This window comes from Triticum aestivum, chromosome 1A (genome assembly GCF_018294505.1).
Source record: "Triticum aestivum cultivar Chinese Spring chromosome 1A, IWGSC CS RefSeq v2.1, whole genome shotgun sequence".
Classification (NCBI taxonomy): domain Eukaryota; kingdom Viridiplantae; phylum Streptophyta; class Magnoliopsida; order Poales; family Poaceae; genus Triticum; species Triticum aestivum.
This window is the reverse complement of record NC_057794.1, coordinates 171,704,988-171,727,826: the sequence shown is the minus strand read 5'-3', so window position 1 is coordinate 171,727,826 and position 22,839 is coordinate 171,704,988. Positions and strand designations below refer to the sequence as shown.

Sequence of the window (22,839 nt, the reverse complement as noted above, 5' to 3'; positions counted from 1 at the left end):
AGGATCTAGTGGTCCTCAAGGGATCTGGTGTGAGCATCGGTACTCAACCAGAGGGAGAAACAATGCAAGGAGATCAGAATTTAGAAACAACTGACTAATTCATGGCTCAAATGCAAAGGAATTATCAATACCAAGACAAGGGATCAGAAGCAATGCTCTGATCAGGGATGGATAAGTTGAATAGCCTTAGGGGTACGATCGATGGTCAATTGATTGGTCGAGATCCAGCTCATGTTTAAACTGGCGTCTGAGCCGGAAGGATGAATTCTAGGATCCGACTGATGATTGCGTGCATTCGCACTCATGTTGAATCAATAGGATCAAAATGACGGTGGCAAAGAATGCCAATAAGATTACTATACTTATGGGATTAACCATAACGCAAGCAAGCAAAGAATTTCAAGAGCAATAGGATGTTGATGATTTTCAGGAGATCGAATGGTATTTCGAAGACCTTTGTGAAACACCTGAACAACTGGGGATGAGCGGATACTCGACAAGTGCGAGGAAATATCCGTATGGGTATTCATGTAACAAGGAACTGCAAGGCAGTAGGCACAAGGATTCTCGGAACAACGAGTATTTCGGGATAATAACAAGAGTAACTGGGGACTAAGGTTAGAATGGCAAGTGCATGTAGTTATCTATAGGGGTTGACAGTGGAAGGGAATTGCAAAAGCAATGAGCACAAGTTCTCGGGATAACATCGGAGAGTATCTTTTGAATCTTCTGGTGTAGCAGGCGTTCATCTGTAATAAGGGGCTCTCCGGGAGAAAGTAGTTACGAGAACCTAGAGTCAAATTTAGTAAAATCATTTAACCCGAATAGAACAGAGTTCAGAGTCCCAGAGTATGGACAAGGAGTAAAAGATCCTAATACCACCCAATGGCGACATGGGCCCGTAAGCCACACAGCCATGATAGTAAAAAATTAATAACTAGACTCAACTTCGGCCAAGGAGTGTAGAAGGGGGATTCCTACAGGTAGTCGGATCTGATACCAACTTGTGACGCCCCCGATTTGACCGTACACTAATCATACACGCAAACGTGTACGATCAAGATCAGGGACTCACGGGAAGATATCACAACACAACTCTATAAATAAAATAAGTCATACAAGCATCATATTACAAGCCAGGGGCCTCGAAGGCTCGAATACAAGAGCTCAATCATAGACGAGTCAGCGGAAGCAACAAAGTCTGAGTACAGACATAAGTTAAACAAGTTTGCCTTAAGAAGGCTAGCACAAACTGGGACAGATCGAAAGAGGCGCAGGCCTCCTGCCTGGGATCCTCCTAAACTACTCCTTGTCGTCGTCAGCAGGCTGCATGTAATAGTAGGCACCTCCCGAGTAGTAGTAGTCGTCGTTGATGATGGCGTCTGGCTCCTGGGCTCCAATGTCTGGTCGCAGCAATCGACTATAGAAAGGGGGAAAAGGGGGGCAAAGCAACCATGAGTACTCATCCAAAGTACTCGCAAGCAAGGAGCTACACTACATATGTATGCATTGGTATCAAATGGAATAAGGGTATCATATGTGGACTGAACTGCAGAAAGCCGGAATAAGAGGGGGATAACTAGTCCTTTCAAAGACTACGCTTCTAGTAACCTCCATCTTGCAGCACGAGAAGAGAGTAGATGGCAAGTTCACCAAGTAGCATCGTGTAGCATAATCCTAACTGATGGTCCTCCCCTCATCGCCGTATGAGAGAGCGATCATCGGTTGTATCTGGCACTTGGAAGGGTGTGTTTTATTAAGTATCCGGTTCTAGTTGTCATAAGGTCAAGGTACAACTCCAGGTCGTCCTTTTACCAAGGGACGCGGCTATTCGAATAGTTCAACTTCCCTACAGGGGTGCACCACATTTCCCAACACGCTCGATCCCCTTTGTCCGGACACACTTTTCTGGGTCATGCCCGGCCGCAGAAGATCAACACATCGCAGCCCTACCTAGGCACAACAGAGAGGTCAGCACGCCGGTCTAAATCCTATGGCGCAGGGGTCTGGGCCCATCGCCCATTGCACACCTCCATGTTGCGTACGCGGCCGGAGAGCAGACCTAGCAACCTCCATTACAAAGGAAGTTGCGTTACGCGGTCCAACCCGGCGCGCGCCGCTCAGTCGCTGAAGTCACGAAGGCTTTGGCTGATACCACGATTTCGAGTGCCCATAACTGTCCCCGCGTAGATGGTTAGTGCGTATAGGCCAGTGGCCAGACTCAGATCAAATACCAAGATCTCGTTAAGCGTGTTATTTTGAAATAACCACGGACACCGACCAGGGCCAGGCCCACCTCTCTCCTGGGTGGTCTCAACCTGCCCTGTCGCTCCGCCACAAAGTAACTGTCGGGGGCCGTCGGGAACTCAGGCCCACCACTACCTGGATGGAGCCACCTGCCCCTTCAGCCCCCATCTCCAAACAGTATCACCGGTAATGTAAAAGTGTAAAGTATATAGTATATGCCCGTGATCACCTCCCGAAGTGATCACGGCCCAGTAGTATAGCATGGCAGACGGACAAGGGTGTAGGGCCACTGATGGAACACTAGCATCCTATACTAAGCAGTAGGATAGCAGGTAAAGGTAACAACAGTAGTAGCAAGGACAGGCTATGCAACAGGATAGGATTAACGAAAAGCAGTAACATGTTACACTACTCTAATGCAAGCAGTAGAGAGTATAGTAGGCGATATCTGGTGATCAAGGGGGGGGGGGCTTGCCTGGTTGCTCTGGCAAGAAGGAGGGGTTATTGACATCGTAGCCGAACTAGGGTCGCCGGCAGTCTCGGGGTCTACCGGAAAAGTGTAACGGAGGGGGAATACAATAAATAATAAAGCAATCAAAGTATCACAAAGCATAACAAGACAACACGCGGTGCTAGAGGTGACCTAACGCGGTACGAGATGATACCGGTGAAGGGGGGAAACATCCAGGAAAATATCCCCGGTGTTTTGCGTTTTCGGGCAGAGGAGCCGGAGGGGGAAAGTTGTGGGTTCGATAGGTTAGGGATGTGTGGCAGACGAACTGGCTGCGTATCCAGGCTCGTCTCGTCGTTCTGAGCAACTTTCATGTACAAAGTTTTTCCATCCGAGCTACGGTTTATTTTATATTAATTTTAAAAGATTTAAATCATTTTAGGATTTATTTAATTATTTAAATTCAACATTATCGAGAACAGTGCATGCTGATGTCAGCATCATGTCAGCATGACATCAGCAGTTGAACGCTGACCCGGTCAACCTGACAGGTGGGTCCCACCTGTCGGTGACACATTTTAATTAATCATTTTTAATTAACTTAATCAGCATTAATTAGGGGTGGGCCCCACTGTCATACTCTGTTAGTTAATTAATAGTAGTTAATTAGGTTAATTGGTTATTAGATTAATTAATCTTAATTAGTTAAATTAATCAGAATTAATTAAGTTAATTAATTAATTAATTATATTTATATTTATATTATTTTTTTAAAACCTTTTTTTATTATCGTTCTGGGGTGGGGCCCCTGTCATAGGCCCTAGGGTCAACCGGGGCGGTTGCGCGACGGTGTGATGCTGCGGGCGCCCGAACCCGGCAAGGCGCCGGAGCAGGTGAAGGCCGGTGGCCTGGGGCCGGTGGTGAGGGGTGAAGCGAGGGGGGTGGCACGGCCAGTGCGGGTCCAGGCCAGCGGCAACGGCAGCGCGCGGGGGCGCGAAAGGCAAGCGGGCGCGAGGCGACGATTGCGGGGCCGGCGGCGAGTGGACGAGGCGTGGGAGGCGCGAGCACTCGTGCACGACAAAGGCCGGGGGAGGCGAGCGACTGGCGGCGGCGGGAGCAGAGGACGACGCAGGCACGTCGGGCAAGGGGGCAGCGCGCGGTGGCGCGGCGGAGTGCGTGCAGTGCCGTGGCGGGTCGCGAGCTCCAGCGAGCTCGGGCGGCAGCCGGGGAGAGAGGAGGAGAGGTCGGGCTTCACTTGCAGTGCAGGGAAGCGGCAGCATGCTCGAGGAGGAGGACGAGGACGGGGCGTCCGACGAGGTGACCGCGAGGCGCCGGTGTCGGGGAAGTTCGTCGCCGACGCGCAGCTTGTCCACGGCAGCAAGGTCGCCGGGAAACGCTGGGCAGCAGCTACGTTGGAAGGCGGTGGTCAGCGCCAGCACGGGAAAGGTGGGGTCGGCGGCTCGGTGCCCCCGATCCTTATTTGGATCGTAGAGGGGGCAGAGGGAGGAGTGGGATGTGGGAGGAGTGGGGGGAGGTGTGGGGCGACGAGGAGGGGCGTCATCCAGATCCGGGAGTGAGAGGGGATCGGGGGGAGTGGGTCGCCGCGCCTTGGGTTTGACCCCGGGGGAGCCTTATGGGTGGGTGGCTGGGCCGGTGGCCGGTCGCCGCAGTGGACAGCTAGGCCTGGCCCAGTTAGGGCGGGGGGTTGTTTTATTTTATTTTTGTTTTGTCTTTATTTAGTATTTTAACTTCAGGTTTAAATGTTTTAATATCAAAATAGTTTTATCAAACTATAAAACCCATACCTAAATTAGTAAGGTAGCATAACTCACTGTAATAAAATGTTCACACAATATTTTAACTAGCTTACAATTACCTATACACATAAAAGCATTTATTAAGTATTTCCAAATATTGTTTTAATTATTCTAGTGCACATAAATATTTTATAAAAGTGTGGTTTCATCACCTACCACTACTTACGGATTAATCGACACACGCCGAGCATTTTAGTTTTAATGTTTGAAAACTTCATCGTTTGGTTTGATTTTGAATTTTGAATTCGATCGGGTTTGATTTAACTCGAGATTAACAACAGTGACCTCGGTGACGTGGCATCATTAGTAGAGGTTACTGTAGCATGATTACCCGGGCGTCACATCCATATACCACTTGTATCACCATCTCTTCGTCGCACTAGTGCACCTATACAATTTACCATTGTATCGGGTGTGTTGGGGACACAAGAGACTCTTTGTTATTTGGTTGCAGGGTTGCTTGAGAGAGACCATATTCATCCTACGCCTCCTATGGATTGATAAACCTTAGGTCATCCACTTGAGGGAAATTTGCTACTGTCCTACAAACCTCTGCACTTGGAGGCCCAACAACGTCTACAAGAAGAAGGTTGTGTAGTAGACATCAAGCTCTTTTCTGGCGCCGTTGCCGGGGAGGTTAGCGCTTCAAGGTATATCTTTAGATTTTGCAATCGAGTCTTTTAGTTTCCTGTTTTATCACTAGTTTAGTTTATAAAAGAAAACTATAAAAAAATGGAATTGAGTTTGTCTCATACGCTTCACCTTTTTAATATCTTTCGTGAGTATGATGGAAAGGATAATTGTGCTCAAGTGCTAGAAGAAGAAATCTATAAAATGTTTGGCACTAAATATTTGAATGATGAGCATGATTGCAATGTTGTTAGTATGAATTCCTTGAATATCCATGATGCTAATGATATGCAAAGCCACAAGCTTAGGGAAGCTATGTTTGATGAAGATGATATTTTTTGTCCCCCAAGTTTTGATGAGCAAATTTATTATGATGAAAGCATGCCTCCTATTTATGATGATTATATTTATGAAAGTGGAATTGGAGAGGTCATGACTTTATTTTGTGATGAATCCACTATTCCGGAAGAGGTTCCAATTGATTATGAGAACAAAGTTGCTATCTATGATGATTATTGTGATGACTTGTATGCTATAAAGAGTAATGATATCCATGAAACTTGTCATCATGATTTTAGTTTTCAATTGGATTATGCCTCACATGATAGTTATTTTGTTGAGTTTGCTCCCACTACTATTCATGAGAAGAATTTTGCTTGTGTGGAGAGTAGTAAATTTTCTATGCTTGTAGATCATGAAAAGAATGCTTTAGGTGCTGGTTATATTGTTGAATTCATTCATGATGCTAGTGAAAATTATTATGAGGGAGGAACATATGCTTGTAGGAATTGCAATAATATCAAGTTTCCTCTCTATGTGCTTAAAGTTTTAAAGTTATGCTTGCTTTTCTTTCATATGCTAGTTGATTGGTGTTCCCATAAATTGTTTGCTCACAAAATCCCTATGCATAGGAAGTGGGTTAGACTTAAATGTTCTAGTCATATTCTTCATGATGCTCTCTTTATGTTACAATTCTTATCCTTTATGTGAGCATCATTGAAATCATCATGCCTAGCTAGGGGCGTTAAACGATAGCGCTTGTTGGGAGGCAACCCAACTTTATTTTAGTTCCTTGCTTTTTGCTCCTGTTTAGTAATAAATAATTCATCTAGCCTCTGTTTAGATGTGGTTTTATGCTTTTAATTAGTGTTTGTGCCAAGTAGAACCTTTGGTAAGACTTGGGGAAAGTCTTGTGTATGAAAGTGACAAAATAAGAGACTCTCTATCATGAAGATCATGGTGCTACTTTGAAGCACAAGTGTGGAAAAAGGATAGTAACATTGTCCCTTCTCTCTTTTTCTCTCATTTTTTTGTTTGGGCCTTCTTTTCTCCTTTTTTATGGCCTCTTTTCTTTTTTATTTTATTTTCCGTTCGGAGTCTCATCCCGACATGTGGGGGAATCATAGTCTCCATCATCCTTTCCTCACATGGGACAATGCTCTAATGATGATCATCACACTTTATTTACTTACAACTCAAAAATTACAACTCGATACTTAGAACAAAATATGACTCTATGTGAATGCCTCCGGCGGTGTACTGGGATTGCGATGAATCAAGAGTGACATGTATGAAAAATTAAGCATGGTGGCTTTGCCACAAATACAATGTCAACTACATGATCATGCAAAGCAATATGAAAATGATGATGCATGACATAATAAATGGAGCGGTGGAAAGTTGCATGGCAATATATCTCGGAATGGCTATGGAAATGCCATAATAGCTAGGTATGGTGGCTGTTTTGAGGAAGATATAAGGAGGCTTATGTGTGATAGAGCGTATCATATCACGGGGTTTGGATGCACCGACGAAGTTTGCACCAACTCTCAAGGTGAGAAAGGGCAATGCACGGTACCGGAGAGGCTAGCAATGATGGAAGGGTGAGAGTGCATATAATCCATGGACTCAACATTAGTCATAAAGAACTCACATACTTATTCCAAACATCTACAAGTCATCAAAACCAAACACTACGCGCATGCTCCTAGCGGGATAGATTGGTAGGAAAAGACCATTGCTCGTCCCCGACCACCACTCATAAGGAAAGCAATCCAAGAACACCCCATGCTTCAAATTTGTCACATAAAGTTTACCATACGTGAATGCTACGGGACTTGCCAACTCCAACACAAGTATTCATCAATTTCACAATTACTCAACTAGCACACCTCTAATATTACCACCTTTATATCTCAAAACAACTATCAAGCATCCAACTTCTCTTAGCATTTAAAATTTATAACCAAAGTGAATTACCATGCTGTTCTAAAATACTCTCAAAATGATATAAGTTAAGCATGAGAGATCAATTATTTCTATAAAATAGAACCACCGCCGTGCTCTAAAAGATATAAGCGAAGCACTAGAGCAAAAATTATCCAACTCAAAAGGTATAAGTGAGGCACATAGAGTATTATAATAAATTCCAATTCATGTGTGTCTCTCCCAAAAGGTGTGTACATCAAGGATTATTGTGGTAAACTAAAAAGGAAAGACTCAAATCATACAAGACGCTCCAAGCAAAACACATATCATGTGGCGAATAAAAATATAGCTCCAAGTAAAGTTACCGATGGACAAAGACGAAAGAGGGGATGCCTTCTGGGGCATCCCCAAGCTTAGGCTTTTGGTTGTCCTTGGATTTTACCTTGGGGTTCCTTGGGAATCCCCAAGCTTAGACTCTTGCCACTCCTTGTTCCATAATCCATCAAATCTTTACCGAAAACTTGAAAACTTCACAATACAAAACTTAAATGAAAATCTCGTGAGCTCCGTTAGTAAAAGAAAACAAACCACCACTTCAAGGTACTGTAATGAACTCATTCTTTATTTATATTGGTGTTAAACCTATTGTATTCCAACTTCTCTATGGTTCAAAAACTCTATTACTAGCCATAGATTCATGAAAATAAGCAAACAACACACAAAAAACAGAATCTGTCAAAAACTGAACAGTCTGTAGTAATCTGTAGGTTTCGAATACATCTGGAACCCCAAAAATTCTAAAATAAATTTCTGGACGTGAGTAATTTATCTATTAATAATCTTCAAAAAGAATTAACTAAATATCACTCTCCAGTAAAAATGGCAGCAAATCTCGTGAGCGCTAAAGTTTCTGTTTTTTACAGCAAGATCGCAAAGACTTTCCCCAAGTCTTCCCAAAGGTTCTACTTGGCACAAACACTAATTAAAAGCATAAAACCACATCTAAACAGAGGCTAGATGAATTATTTATTACTAAGCAGAATCAAAAATCAAGAAACAAAAATAAAATTGGGTTGCCTCCCAACAAGCGCTATCATTTAACGCCCCTAGCTAGTCATAAAAGCAAGGATAGATCTAGGTATTATCATCTTTGGTATGCAATCCATAAGTGGCTCTCATAATAGATTCATAAGTTAATTTAATTTTCTTTCTAGGAAAGTGTTCCATGCCCTTCCTTAATGGAAATTGGAATCTAATATTCCCTTCCTTCATATCAATAATTGCACCAATCGTTCTAAGGAAAGGTTTACCAAGAATAATAGGACATGTAGGATTGAAATCTATATCAAGGATAATGAAATCTATAGGCACATAATTCCTATTTGCAACAATAAGGACATCATTAATTCTTCCCACCGATTTCTTAATGGTGGAATCCGCAAGATGCAAGTTTAAAGAACAATCATCAAATCACACAAAGTTTTAGGAATCGTGGAAACACTAGCACCCAAATCACATAAAGCAAAGCATTCATGATCTTTAATCTTAACTTTAATAGTAGGTTCCCACTCATCATGAAGTTTTCTAGGGATAGAAACTTCCAATTCAAGATTTTCTTCATAAGATTGCATTAAAGCATCAACGATATGTTTAGTAAATGCTTTTATTTTGACTATAAGCATGCGGAGAATTTAGCACGGATTGCAACAAGGAAATACAATCTATTAAAGAACAATTATCATAATTAAATTCCTTGAAATCCAAGATAGTGGGTTCATTGATATTTAAAGTTTTGACCTCTCCAATCCCAAATTTATCAATTTTTGCATCAAGATCTAAAAACTCTGAATCATTGGGACGCCTTCTAACTAAAGTTGACTCATCTCCAGTCCCATCATTATCAAGATTCATATTTCAAAATAAAGATTTAATAGGGGACACATCAATAACTTTTATATCTTCATCTTTATTATCATGGAAACTAGAAGAACACGCTTTCACAAAGCAATCTTTTGTTCTTTCTTTGCACTCATCAATGGAAATTCTCATAGCTTTGAGAGACTCATTGATATCATGCTTAGGTGGAATAGATCTAAGTTTCAAAAAATCAACATCAAGAGAAATTCTATCGATGTTCCTAGCCAACTCATCAATCTTAGACAATTTTTCTTCAATCAAAGCATTGAAACTCTTTTGAGAACTAATAAATTTTTTAATATTAGATTCAAAATCAGAGGGCATCTTATTATAATTTCCATAAGAACTGTTGTAGAAATTACCATAATTATTAGAGGAATTACTAGGAAACGGCCTAGGATTAAAATTACCTCTATATGCGTTATTAACAAAATTGTTCCTACCAACAAAATTCACGTCCATAGGTTCATTGTTATTCTCAATCAAAGTAGACAAAGGCATATCATTAGGATCAGAAGGAACACTTTTATTAGCAAACAATTTCATAAGTTCATCCATCTTTCCACTCAAAACATTGATTTCTTCTATAGCATGCACCTTTTTATTAGTAGATCTTTCAGTATGCCATTGAGAATAATTAACCATAATACTATCTAGGAGTTTAGTAGCTTCTCCTAAAGTGATTTCTATAAAAGTGCCTCCCGCGGCCGAATCTAAAAGATTTCTAGAAGCAAAGTTCAATACGACATAAAACTTTTGTGTAATCATCCAAAGATTCAAATCATGTGTAGGGCAATTACGTATCATTAATTTCATCCTCTCCCAAGCTTGTGCAACATGTTCATGATCAACTTGCTTAAAATTCATAATATCGTTTCTAAGAGTGATGATCTTAGTGGGAGGAAAATACTTAGAGATAAAAGCATCTTTGCACTTATTCCATGAATCGATACTATTTTTAGGCAAAGACGAAAACCAAGTTTTAGCACGATCTCTAAGAGAAAACGGTAATAGCTTTAGTTTAACAATATCATTATCCACATCTTTCTTCTTTTGCATATCACACAAATGAACAAAGTTGTTTAGATGGGTAGCGGCATCCTCACTAGGAAGGCCGGAAAACGGATCTTTCATGACAAGATTCAGCAAGGCAGCATTAATTTCACAAGATTCAGTATCGGTAAGAGGAGCAATCAGAGTGCTAATAAAATCATTATTGTTGGTGTTGGAAAAGTCACACAATTTAGTATTATCTTGAGCCATCGTGACGAGCAAGCAATCCAACACACAAGCAAACAAGAAACAAGCAAAAAGAGGCAAACTTGAAAAGAGAAGGGGAACAGAAAAAGAGGGCGAATAAAACGGCAAGGTGAAGTGGGGAGAGGAAAATGAGAGCCAAATGGCAAATAATGTAATGCGAGGGATAAGATTTTGTGATGGGTACTTGGTATGTCCTGACTTGTGTGTAGACTCCCCGGCAATGGCGCCAGAAATCCTTCTTGCTACCTCTTGAACACTGCGTTGGTTTTCCCTTGAAGAGGAAAGGGTGATGCAGCAAAGTAGCATAAGTATTTCCCTCGGTTTTTGAGAACCAAGGTATCAATCCACTAGGAAGCCACACGCAAGTCCCTCGTACCTACACAAACAAATAAGAACCTCGCAACCAACGCGATAAAGGGGTTGTCAATCCCTTCACGGTCACTTACGAGAGTGAGATCTGATAGAGATAATAATGATAAGATAAATATTTTTTGGTATTTTTATGATATAGTTTGAAAGTAAAGATTTAAAAGTAAAAATAGATTGGAAACTTATGTGATGGAAAATAGAACCGGGGGGCATAGGTTTCACTAGTGGCTTCTCTCAAGATAGCATAAGTATTACGGTGGGTGAACGAATTACTGTCGAGCAATTGATAGAAAAGTGAATAATTATGATAATATCTAGGCATGATCAGGTATATAGGCATCACGTTCGTGACAAGTAGACCGACTCCTGCCTGCATCTGCTACTATTACTCCACACATCGACCACTATCCAGCATGCATCTAGAGTATTAAGTTCATAAGAACAGAGTAACGCATTAGGTAAGATGACATGATGTAGAGGGATAAACTTAAGCAATATGATATAAACCCCATCTTTTTATCCTCGATGGCAACAATACAATACGTGTCGTTTCCCTTTCTGTCACCAGGATTGAGCACCGCAAGATTGAACCCAAAGCTAAGCACTTCTCCCATTGCAAGAAAGATCAATCTAGTAGGCCAAACCAAACTGATAATTCGAAGAGACTTGCAAAGATAACCGATCATGCATAAAAGATTTCAGAGAAGAATCAAATATTGTTCATAGATAGACTTGATCATAAACCCACAATTCATCGGATCTCGAGAAACACACCGCAAAAACAGTTACATCGAATAGATCTCCAAGAAGAACGAGGAGAACTTTGTATTGAGATCCAAAGAGACAGAAGAAGCCATCTAGCTAATAACTATGGACCCGAAGGTCTGAACTAAACTACTCACACATCATCGGAGGGGCCATGGAGTTGATGTAGAGGCCATCCATGATCGGTGCCCCCTCCGGTGGAGCTCCGGAAAAGGCCCCAAGATGGGATCTCTTGGGTACAGAAGGTTGCGGCGGTGGAAATAGAGTTTCGTGGTGCTCCTGGATGTTTTCGGGGTATGTGAACATATATAGGAGGAAGAAGTAGGTCGGTTGAGCCATGAGGGGCCCACGAGGAGGGAGGGTGCGCCCAGGGGGTAGGAGCGCCCCCTGCCTTGTGGACACCTCGTTCGTTTCTTAACGTCCACTCCAAGTCCTCTAGATCACGTTTGTTCCAAAAATCACGCTCCCGAAGGTTTCATTCCGTTTGGACTCCGTTTGATATTCCTTTTCTGCGAAACACTAAAATAGGCAAAAAAACAACAATTTGCACTGGGCCTTGGGTTAATAGGTTAGTCCCAAAAATAATATAAAAGTGTAAAATAAAGCCCATTAACATCCAAAATAGGTAATATAATAGCATGGAACAATCAAAAATTATAGATACGTTGGAGACGTAACAAGCATCTCCAAGCTTAATTCCTGCTCGTCCTCGGGTAGGTAAATGATAAAAACAGAATTTTTGATGTGGAATGCTTTCTAGCATGTTCTTCAATGTATTTTTCTCTATTGTGGCATGAATGTTCAGATCCGAAAGATTCAAGATAAAAGTTTATTGTTGACATAAAAACAGTAACACTCCAAGTATGCTAATCAAGCAATTATGTCTTATCAAAATACCATAGCCAAAGAAAACTTATCCCTACAAAATCATATAGTTTGGCCATGCTTCATTTTCGTCACACAAAATGCTCCCATCATGCACAACCCCGATGACAAGCCAAGCAATTGTTTCATACTTAGCCTTTTCAAACTCTTTCAACTTTTACACAATATATGAGTGCGAGCCATGGACATAGCACTATGGGTGGAATAGAATATGATGATTGAGGTTGTGTGAGAGGACAAAAAGGGAGAAAGTCTCACATTGACGTGGCTAATCAATGGGCTATGGAGATGCCCACCGATTGATGTCAATGCAAGGAGTAGGGATTGCCATGCAACGGATGCACTAGAGCTATAAATATATGAAAGCTCGTCAAAGAAACTAAGTGGGTGTGCATCCAACTTGCTTGCTCACGAAGACCTAGGGCATTTGACGAAGCCCATCATAGGAATATACAAGCCAAGTTCTATAATGAAGAATTCCCACCAGTATATGAAAGTGACAAAATAAGAGACTCTCTATCATGAAGATCATGGTGCTACTTTGAAGGACAAGTGTGGAAAAAGGATAGTAAAATTATCCCTTCTTTCTTTTTCTCTCATTTTTTTGGGCCTTCTTTTCTCCTTTTTATGGCATCTTTTCTTTTATTTTTTATTTTATTTTCCGTCTGTAGTCTCATCCCGACTTGTGGGGGAATCATAGTCTCCATCATCCTTTCCTCACATGGGACAATGCTCTAATGATGATCATCACACTGTATTTACTTACAACTCAAAAATTACAACTCGATACTTAGAACAAAATATGACTCTATGTGAATGCCTCCGGCGGTGTACCAGGATTGCGATGAATCAAGAGTGACATGTATGAAAAATTAAGCATGGTGGCTTTGCCACAAATATGATGTCAACTACATGATCATGCGAAGCAATATGACAATGATGATGCATGTCATAATAAATGGCAAATAATGTAATGCGAGGGATAATGTAATGCAAATAATGTAATGCTGGGAACTGGTACTAGCAATCAACTTGGGACACGTCCCTGATCGAGGCAGACATCCATGGGAGTATAGTCAGACCAAGGTGACAATCTTGCTCGCGATTGCCTCCGCTGATGCACATGGAGCCGCATCGACAGACAACACAAATAACCAACCCTGTCACCCATGAAGAACAACGGGGACGACTACTTCTAGGCTCCTCTATAGTGCCACAATAATCATCATCGAGACGGGATTAAAGCCGAAGAACTTTTATTTGAGATGGCATCACCATCACCTAGAGTGACATCATCATGAGACAAAAACCTACTGCACAAAAGAAGAAAGACAATAATCCCCTCTCCTCGGCCCCGCAATGCTAGAATTTGTGGTGGCTAGGGTTTCTTTCTGGAGGGCTAACAATTAACAAACATAAGTTATCTTTTGACAATGTTAACAACACTCCCGCAGCGGGTTAGCCGCTCTCAGTTTAACACAAATTCATTAATTTACAACACATTCATGTAATATGTTACCATAGAATCTACATGCCACATAACGACTTGAAACTTGAAAGAAAATCTGTTACCATGACACATAAATTCACTGGGATCAAATTCCAAGCCCCTTGGTTTATTACAAAGACTTCCTGCAGTGGGGGTACCATAGCTAGTATCATGCGTGCCAACAATACAATTTTGTTGAGATGACATATTAGTTTTTTGTTTTACTTCCTGGGAGCAAGGTTAAGAATTAAGATTGTCGGCATTAATTTTGAACTCCATAAAGAACTGTACAAGTCATATTAGTAGTAAGAGTTGACATTAATTTCTAAAACCCATGGACATTCCACAAGGCATAACATATTCTGCTCTAAATAATAATAATAATAATAATAATAATAAAAAATCAATAGCTCCTTCGTTTCTAATTTGCAGACCAACATGGAGTTACAACTGGTACGTTAGCGTCGGCCGGCGTCTTCTGAATATGATGATCTATCCGGCCGGTTAATGAATTGTCTATCCACTATTAAGGGCAATCTTGAATAAAGTTCAACTAATCAGCAAAGGTCTTTCCAGTCTATTGGATTTTGAAGAAGAAGCTGGTGGCATAGAGGGAATAAGAGTGTGCAGAAATGCGCCATCAGTATCACACCTTTTATTTGCTGATGACTCTCTGATTCTCATGAACGCAAATGTTTTAAATGCAGCTTCCTTACAACATGTTCTGGATACCTACTGTCAGAGTTCGGGACAATTGGTGAGCCTATCAAAATCTAGTGTGTATTTCAGCCCTAACACCCCTATGGTAACAAAGACTGAGGTTTGTCAACTATTACATATTGATACTGAAGCTTTGTCTAACAAATATCTTGGGTTGCCTGCAATGGTAGGAGCAGCTAGGAGTGATTGTTTCAGACACTTCTGCGAAAGAATAAAAGAAAGATTGAAAGGATGGATGGAGAAGAAATTATCTATAGGTGGTAAGGAAATACTTATTAAATCTGTAGCTCAAGCAATCCCTGTTTTTTCCATGTCAGTATTCAGCCTACCGAAGGGGATTTGCAAGGATATCACTGGCTTGATAGCTCAATTTTGGTGGGGTGATGGCGAAGATCATAAAAGAATGCATTGGTACACTTGGTGGAAACTTTGTTATCCGAAGAATGAAGGAGGAATGGGCTTCAGGGATCTTTATTCTTTCAACTTGGCTATGCTCTCTAAGCAGTGTTGGCATCTCATTAACAATCCGGAGTCGTTATGTGCTCGGGTTCTGAAAGCAAAGTACTACCCGAATGGAAGCTTACTCGAAGCAACTCTAAAAAGTGGGGCCTCCTTCACTTGGCAGAGTATAATGAAGGGATTAGAGACTTTTAAATTGGGATATATTTGGCGAATTGGAATGGGTGAGAATGTGAAAATATGGACTGATCCCTGGGTACCATCGAGCCCTAACAGGAGGGTAATCTCTAGCAGGGGAAAGTCTATCCTCTCTACGGCTAGCGACCTAATTGACCCTTACACCGGTGCATGGGATGAACCGCTGATCCGCTCTATCTTCAACACAGTTGATGTCCGAAGGATCTTGCAAATTCCCCTGAATATTGCAGCTTTTGAGGACTTCATTGCCTGGAACCCTGATCGGAGAGGGGCCTTTTCAGTCCGATCAGCCAACCACACACAATGGTTTCAAATTTACTGGTAGCATGCAAATGTTTTGGCTCGTCCGTTTGGCTCAAGTTCACCGGAAATCTGGAGTAGAGTTTGGAAACTGCAAGTCCCACGTAAGGTGCAGATCTTCTGTTGGCGCGCTCTCCATGGAATAATCCCTTTGAAATCAATACTCACAAACAGACATGTAGGCTCTAATGGGTCTTGCCCGATCTATCACTAGGCTGCGGAAGATGTGTGCCACCTGTTTTTTGAATGTACACATGCTCATGAGCTATGGCAAAAACTGGGTATTCTGGATATCATTGAAGAAGCTATAACAGTTGACCGATCGGGATCTACCATATTTGAACATCTACTGTTGGCGGAGGACAGGGCACTATCTCTCAAACCCAATCTTGATGTGAAATAGGTTCTGGCTGTTGGAGTCTGATATTCATGGTGGGTTCGGCGTGAGTTAATGCATGGAGGAGCTCCACCTTCACTGATGAGATGGCCAATCTTTGTCCTAGCTATAGCTAATAACTACCACAAGATGAATCTTAGGAATCGGTCTGTACATGAGGACACATGGAGAAAACCAGAGCTAAATTTTGTGAAAGTCAATGTGGATGCGTCTTTCCATTTGGACGATGAAACTGGAGCTACAACGGCGGTCATCAGGGATCACAAAGGAAACTTTCTGGCTGCCCAATGTCGCCTTATTCATTTTGCAGTGGATGTGGTGACCACTAAAGCATTGGCTATGCGCGATGGACTGGTATTTGCTAATACATTGGGTTTTTCCCGAGTTGAAGCAGAGTCTGATTCCCTCATGGTGATTGATTCCTGCACTGGACAAATAAGATGGTGGGACACTGCAGCAGCAATTTTTGCGGAGTGTGTGGATGCGGCTATGTCTATTGGGAAGGTCACTTTTAATCATTGCTTTCGGTCATGTAATGATGCGGCGCATGTGCTAGCTAAACATAGTTTTTGTAATAAGATTTCTAGTAGTTGGACACACGAGCCCCCGGTTGTCTTGTCTCCAAACTTGTGGATGGTATTCTTCCTTTTTAAATTGCAATAAAGTTAGCCACGATGGTCTTTCCTAAAAAAACACACATTTTATAACAGAGTGATACTCTATATTCTTAAAAGAACACATCGAGAACATTACAGAATTAATCAATTGGTAATTGTTTCTGAGGATTCGGCTGCCCAAGCTTCCAAGTCATACACAACATGCAGTGGACAGATTTTTTTTTCATGCAGTGGACAGATTAATGTGTGAACCGGTGTGGAAACTGAGAGCTGATTGCAGTTCGTGGCCTTGAGAATCTTTCTAATCGAGTAATCATGCATATCACAAGGTCAGAATGGAAGGATATAACTACTTAACATAATTAACAATGGCCTGATCCATCAGTGGTGCGCGAGTAATTCCAAACGCCAAAGTCAATGACCCCAGAGAGCGTAATAATTAGCTAGCTAACTTTTGTGCCTGGGGTATGGCCGGAGGGGGGACGGCCCAGGGCCTAGGCCGGAGGGGGGCCCATGATGAAGTATAGGCACATTGTATATAGCCCAGCAAAAAACGCATACAGCATATAGCCAGCAAAAAATAGGCAAGGAAAAAAGGCCCATCATATAGCTAGTTGCGATTAGTGAAGCGTCAATGCATCACGCGACATGAAGAGACAGTGCCATGACCGCTCGTTTCGCCTGTGTGAAAGAAATCAATCCAAGAGTCTCATCGAGTCATCGTTTCCCTAATTCGCTGGTGCCTTCCTTGCTCGTCGGTTCGCCTTCGTCGTTCATCCTCTCCTCCTCTCCTTGATCGTCAGCATGTGGCTCGGCGCCTCGGCCGCCGCTGGTTGTCGCCGCTGCGCGCGCCGCCGGGCAGTCTGGCCATCCGGCATCCATCAAGGCGGCAATACGTTATAAGTATGTGAACCGTGAGCGCACCACCTTCCTGATCCCCCCCCCCCCCAAACCCCAATTTCACCGGTTTCTTTTATTCTTTAGTAAGTATTCAATTATTCAATTATTCATCCATGACTCATCCTCTAATTTCATTGTACACCAAGTTTCAAAATTTTAGTGTATAATTGTCTAGTTCAATCTTTCACAGTACGTATTCAACCATCCTAATTTTTTGTCATTCTGCGTTGTCTAGGGTTCAACCATCTGATATATACATTTCTAATTCTTTGTATCCTCTTTTCTTCATAATTTTAGGACATTAGCCTGCCATGTTTCCTAAGAAGCATTTGTCGGGTGCTGAAAATAGGAGAAAAAAGTAAAGAAAATGATCCAAAAATTCAGACACTGAATGGTTCTTCAAACTTTATTCTTATTTGAGGTAATCATGTCATGTTACTTTCATTTTGCTATCATTTTAGTATTTCTGTCGTATTATGGCAGTGTCCAACAATTATTATTGTCATAAAATCTCAAACTAAAGATGCGTGGTTGCAAGTTTATTTTTAATATTATGCAAATGAAGTATATATATGTTTATATATCATGCACACGCATACATATATATAGTCTTAGGACATAAGGGCCCATGTCGTCGAGTTCGCCTAGGGCCTCCCGAAACATAGGGCCGGCCCTGGATGTGGCAATCAATAAATGAAGAAAGAGAGGCATGTAGTAATATAGCTAGTTATTACTAGTATGATTAACATCACACATATCAAGGCAAGATAAGTCTATAGCATAATAAATGAAGTATTGCATGTTACCGCACATATGTTACTTCCCACTATAGAGGTACTAACATAGAGTGGTAACATTGGCATGTTACTGCTCTATGTTACTACCCAATGTTATTGCTCTATGTTACTAGCCCATGTTACTGCGCTATGTTACTACTCATTGTGACTAGTCTCATGCATGGCTCTGCCAATGCGTGTGTGGGTGTGCCCTCGCCCCACTGACAGTCCCCTTCTTTAATCGGTCAATCATCAGGTGGCGTTTGTGGGTACAGCAACCTGTATGACCAGGGGTACGGCATCGACAACGTGGCACTCAGCATGGAGCTCTTCGACGACGACGCGTCGTGCGGGCAGTGCTACCTCATCATTTGCAACACCAGCAAGACGTGGTGGTGCAAGCCCGGCACCGCCGTCACCGTCTCGGCCACCAACCTTTGCCCGCCCAACTGGGCCCTCCCCGGTCACAACGGCGGCTGGTGCAACACACCGCGGCAGCACTTTGACATGTCGCAGCCAGCCTGGGAGAAGATCTCCATCTACCGCGCCGGCATTGTGCCCGTGCTCTACCAGCGTGTCAAGTGTTGGCGCCAGGGCGGGTCCAGGTTCACCGTCGCCGGCTTCAACTACTTCCAGCTCGTGCTCATCACCAACGTCGCCGGCAGCGGCTCGGTGGCCATGGCGTCCATCAAGGGCTCCAACACAGGGTGGATCCAGATGTCCAGGAACTGGGGTGCCAACTTGTTAGGTACCAGGTCGATCTACTATTAGCTCTCGTTACAAGCCCGAATGCAAATTACAATCGAATCTCTCTGTGTGTTCTTGAGGAGGAAGAAAGGTAGGTAGGTGGGGAAAGAGGAGGAAGCCGCCATTCGTTCTGATCCAGCCTAGATGTTGATCCTCTCGTCGCCTGTGGTTAAGTAGCGAGCCGCCAGGCGAGTGGGCTCAACGGGCCCATTCTGGCCCGACGAATCTCCTGTTGGGCTACGCTATCCTCTTGGGCCGGCTGTTGACGCGCCTTGGTGTGAAGCCTTTGACCTCCTTGGCTGTACGTGCGCTGACATCCCCTCCTCCTTGAGAGCTAGCTTGCCCCCAAGCCAGTAGAGCTGGATAGCGCTCGCGTATGGACTTGGCGTCTTCCCAGGTGGCGTCGAGGATGGACGGATCAGACCAGCGCACGAGTACTTGCTCGCGCCGGCCTTGGGGGGTATTGCGCCAGCGGGTGTCGATGATCTCCACCGGCGACAGCGGTTCCTCCGGTGGGACGGGCAGCTTGTCTTCCACCGTCGTGTTGTTGGAGAGCGCTCGTCGCAGCTGAGAGACGTGGAAGACAGGGTAGACCTTGGCGCCGGCCGGAAGCTCCAGTTCGTACGCGACGGGGTTGATGACGCGGATGATCTTGAAAGGTTCGAAGTAGCGGAAGGAGAGCTTGTGGTTGGTGCGATGCGCCACCGTCGTTTGAACGTAGGGTTGGAGCTTGACGAAGACGACATCCCCGACGACGAAGGAGCGGTCAGTGCGTTTCTTGTCAGCCTGCGCCTTCATGATGTTGCGCGCTCGATGGAGGTACTCGGCCAGCACCTGCTGCATATGCTTGCGCTCATCGAGCCAGTCCTTGAGGGAGGGAATGGAACAAGTGGAGGCAGCTTCGATGCCCCAATGTCGTGGTTCATGGCCATACAATGCAACAAAAGGTGAGGTGCCCAATGAAGAATGAAAGGAAGAATTGTACCAGAATTCTGCGAGGGCGAGATACTGGTGCCATTTGCTTGGGCAGGCATGCGTGAAACACCGCAAGTATATCTCCAGGCACTGGTTGACGCGTTCCGACTACCCGTCAGTCTGCGGATGGTACGGCGTGCTCATGTTGAGTTCGGACCCGATGATCTTGAACATTTCTTGCCAGAACTTGCTTGTGAAAACCGGGTCTCTGTCCGATACGATCGCTTCCGGAAGCCCATGGAGTTTGTAAATGCTCTCCAGGTAGGCGTGCGCGACCTTGGCCGTCGTGAATGGGTGGCTCAGGGAGAGGAAATGGCTGTAGCGGGTGAACTTGTCGACAACGATGAGGATGCAGTTGTACTTGTGTGACGCCCCCGATTTGACCGTACACTAATCATGCACGCAAATGTGTACGATCAAGATCAGGGACTCACGGGAAGATATCACAACACAACTCTACAAATAAAATAAGTCATACAAGCATCATAATACAAGCCAGGGGCAAGTTGGTATCAGAGCCGACTGCCTGTAGGAATCCCCTTTCCAACTCCTCGGCCGAAGTTGAGTCTAGCCATTACAAAACTTTTACTAACTTGGCTGTGTGCCTTACGGGCCCACGTCGCCATTGGGTGGTAGTAGGATCTTTTACTCCTCGACCAATACTCTGGGACTCTGATCTCTCTACTATTCGGGTTAAATGAATTTGCTAACTCTAAGATTAGGATCTCGTGATCGCATCCACCCGGAGAGCCCCTTACTGCAGATGATCGCCTGCTACATCAGAAGGTTCCGAAGATACTCTCTGATGTTCTCTCGAGAATTTGTGCCCATCACTTTTGCTATTCCCGACCACCGATAAATTCGTATGGATAACTACTTACACTTGCCATTCATACGATCATCCCCCATTGATCTTGTTATTACAAGATACCCCGAAGTTTTCTCTAGTGTTCCGAAATACTTTGTGCCTACTGCCTAGCAGTTCTTTGCCATCTGAATACCCCTTCAAATAAATCCTTGCACTTGTCGAGTATCCGCTCATCCCCAGTTGTTCATGTGTTTCACAATGGTCTTCGAAATACTATTTGATCCTCCAAAAATCCTTAATAGCTTATTGCTCTGCAATACTTGTCTGCTTGCATTATGGATGCTTTCCATTGGCAATATTCGTTAGTATCCTTAGGCATCGTCATTTTGATCCTATTGATTCAGCATGTGTGCGAATACACGCAATCATCATTGATCCTTATAAATTACCTTTCCGGCTGAGCTTCCATTCTTTTAACTGGAATTGGTTCTCGACCAATCCAATTGTCTTCGATTGTACCCTAAGGCTATTCAACTTATCCACCCCTAATTAGAGCATTGCTTCTGATCCCTTGATTTGGAAATCATAATTCCTTTGCATTTGACAATTGAGTTAGTCAGTTGTTTCTATAATTTGCTTCCTCTAGTTGAGTACCGATGCTCACGTCAGATCCCTTGTGGACCACCAGATCCTTTGTTGGATTTTATCTGACAACGCCCTTCATATTCAATAACCTTGTGAGCCTTTCCTCGGATACATAATGCCTTTGGTAAATTGTATCGTCTGCTTTCTCAACCATGCTTTGCCTTTGAGCTTGAGTTATTTACTTCTAAAGATTCTGGTATATGATTCTAAGATGCCCAGATGGGTTGAACTTATGCCTTCTTTAATATGTGTGAACTCGAAAGTTTTCACGAGTCGTACTCTTCTGGCATTTTGCCAGATAAGATTTCAACGCTATAACTTTATCGAAAGCGAGAAGTGAATGAAAGGGTATGCATTGGAGAAGTGGGAGTCGACCTTGAACTTGTGTTCATGCCCATGGACGCGATATATATCCTATCATTAAAGCTTCTTTTAAATAAATTATTCCTTTGGTATAAGTTCATCTTATATCTAGGATCTGGCCTTTTGCAACCGTGGTTCCGACCATGATTGTTCTTCTTTGATCTCATTTCTCGGACAAGTTAAAACAATTGTCTTCTATGGATCAATACACCAGTCCACCTTTACTTTGATCTTGTGTCGAGTATTACCCCCCTGGTATCTCGAGATTATCATGGAACTGCATAACCTCTTATGAGCTCTTCATCAAGTACTACCTTCCCACTGATTCCAATTTTTCACGGGCTCTGAGTTATTAAACACTCAAAGACACCGATAAATGAACCGAGACCGCACTACGGTTCAACAACTCTTCAGTAAGCTTCTATAAGTACGAGTTTGTACCCGATCACGCCATTCCTAGCCTGTTTGGCTATATCATTGTCGTGACGATTCTAACGGTGCTACCTGGTCCTTATTCTCGGAGCACCAATTTTCGACGATGAACTAACCTTACGTCGATTTTCCTCGTCATATCCTTTCACCTTAACCAACAAGCTTGAGTTCGAGTTTGTGTCGTACCCTTGGTTCCTATAACCTTTCACTTCATCATTACTTTGACTTGATGTCGTCGCTGATCGATTACATCTTCATGAACTCTCGCGACAAAGGTGTCGTGATCATCAACATTCTGAGCTCATCCAGGATATCAATTGAATTCATGATGAGAAATAACATCCTTGCCCTCGATGAATTGTATTATCATCGACCACTTTATTGCCTTCCCACCAACACAAGCTTGTTCATGTTTGGTGTTATACCTTGAGTTCCTTGCTATCCAGCAATTGTTCTTCTTTACC

The 22,839-nt window shown here is 43.1% G+C and overlaps 1 protein-coding gene across 1 annotated transcript in view; it reads left to right on the top strand.

Moving 5' to 3' along the window:
- Window positions 1-3,552: 3,552 nt before the first annotated feature.
- The window catches only part of LOC123175214 (expansin-A31-like), a 29,230-nt gene continuing 9,943 nt past the window's right edge, over window positions 3,553-22,839 (top strand). Inside the window, exons 1-2 of the mRNA XM_044590275.1 lie at window positions 3,553-4,144; window positions 18,662-19,142. Coding sequence (XP_044446210.1) covers window positions 3,553-4,144; window positions 18,662-19,142 — 1,073 coding nt within the window. The remainder of the gene's footprint in view (window positions 4,145-18,661; window positions 19,143-22,839) is intronic.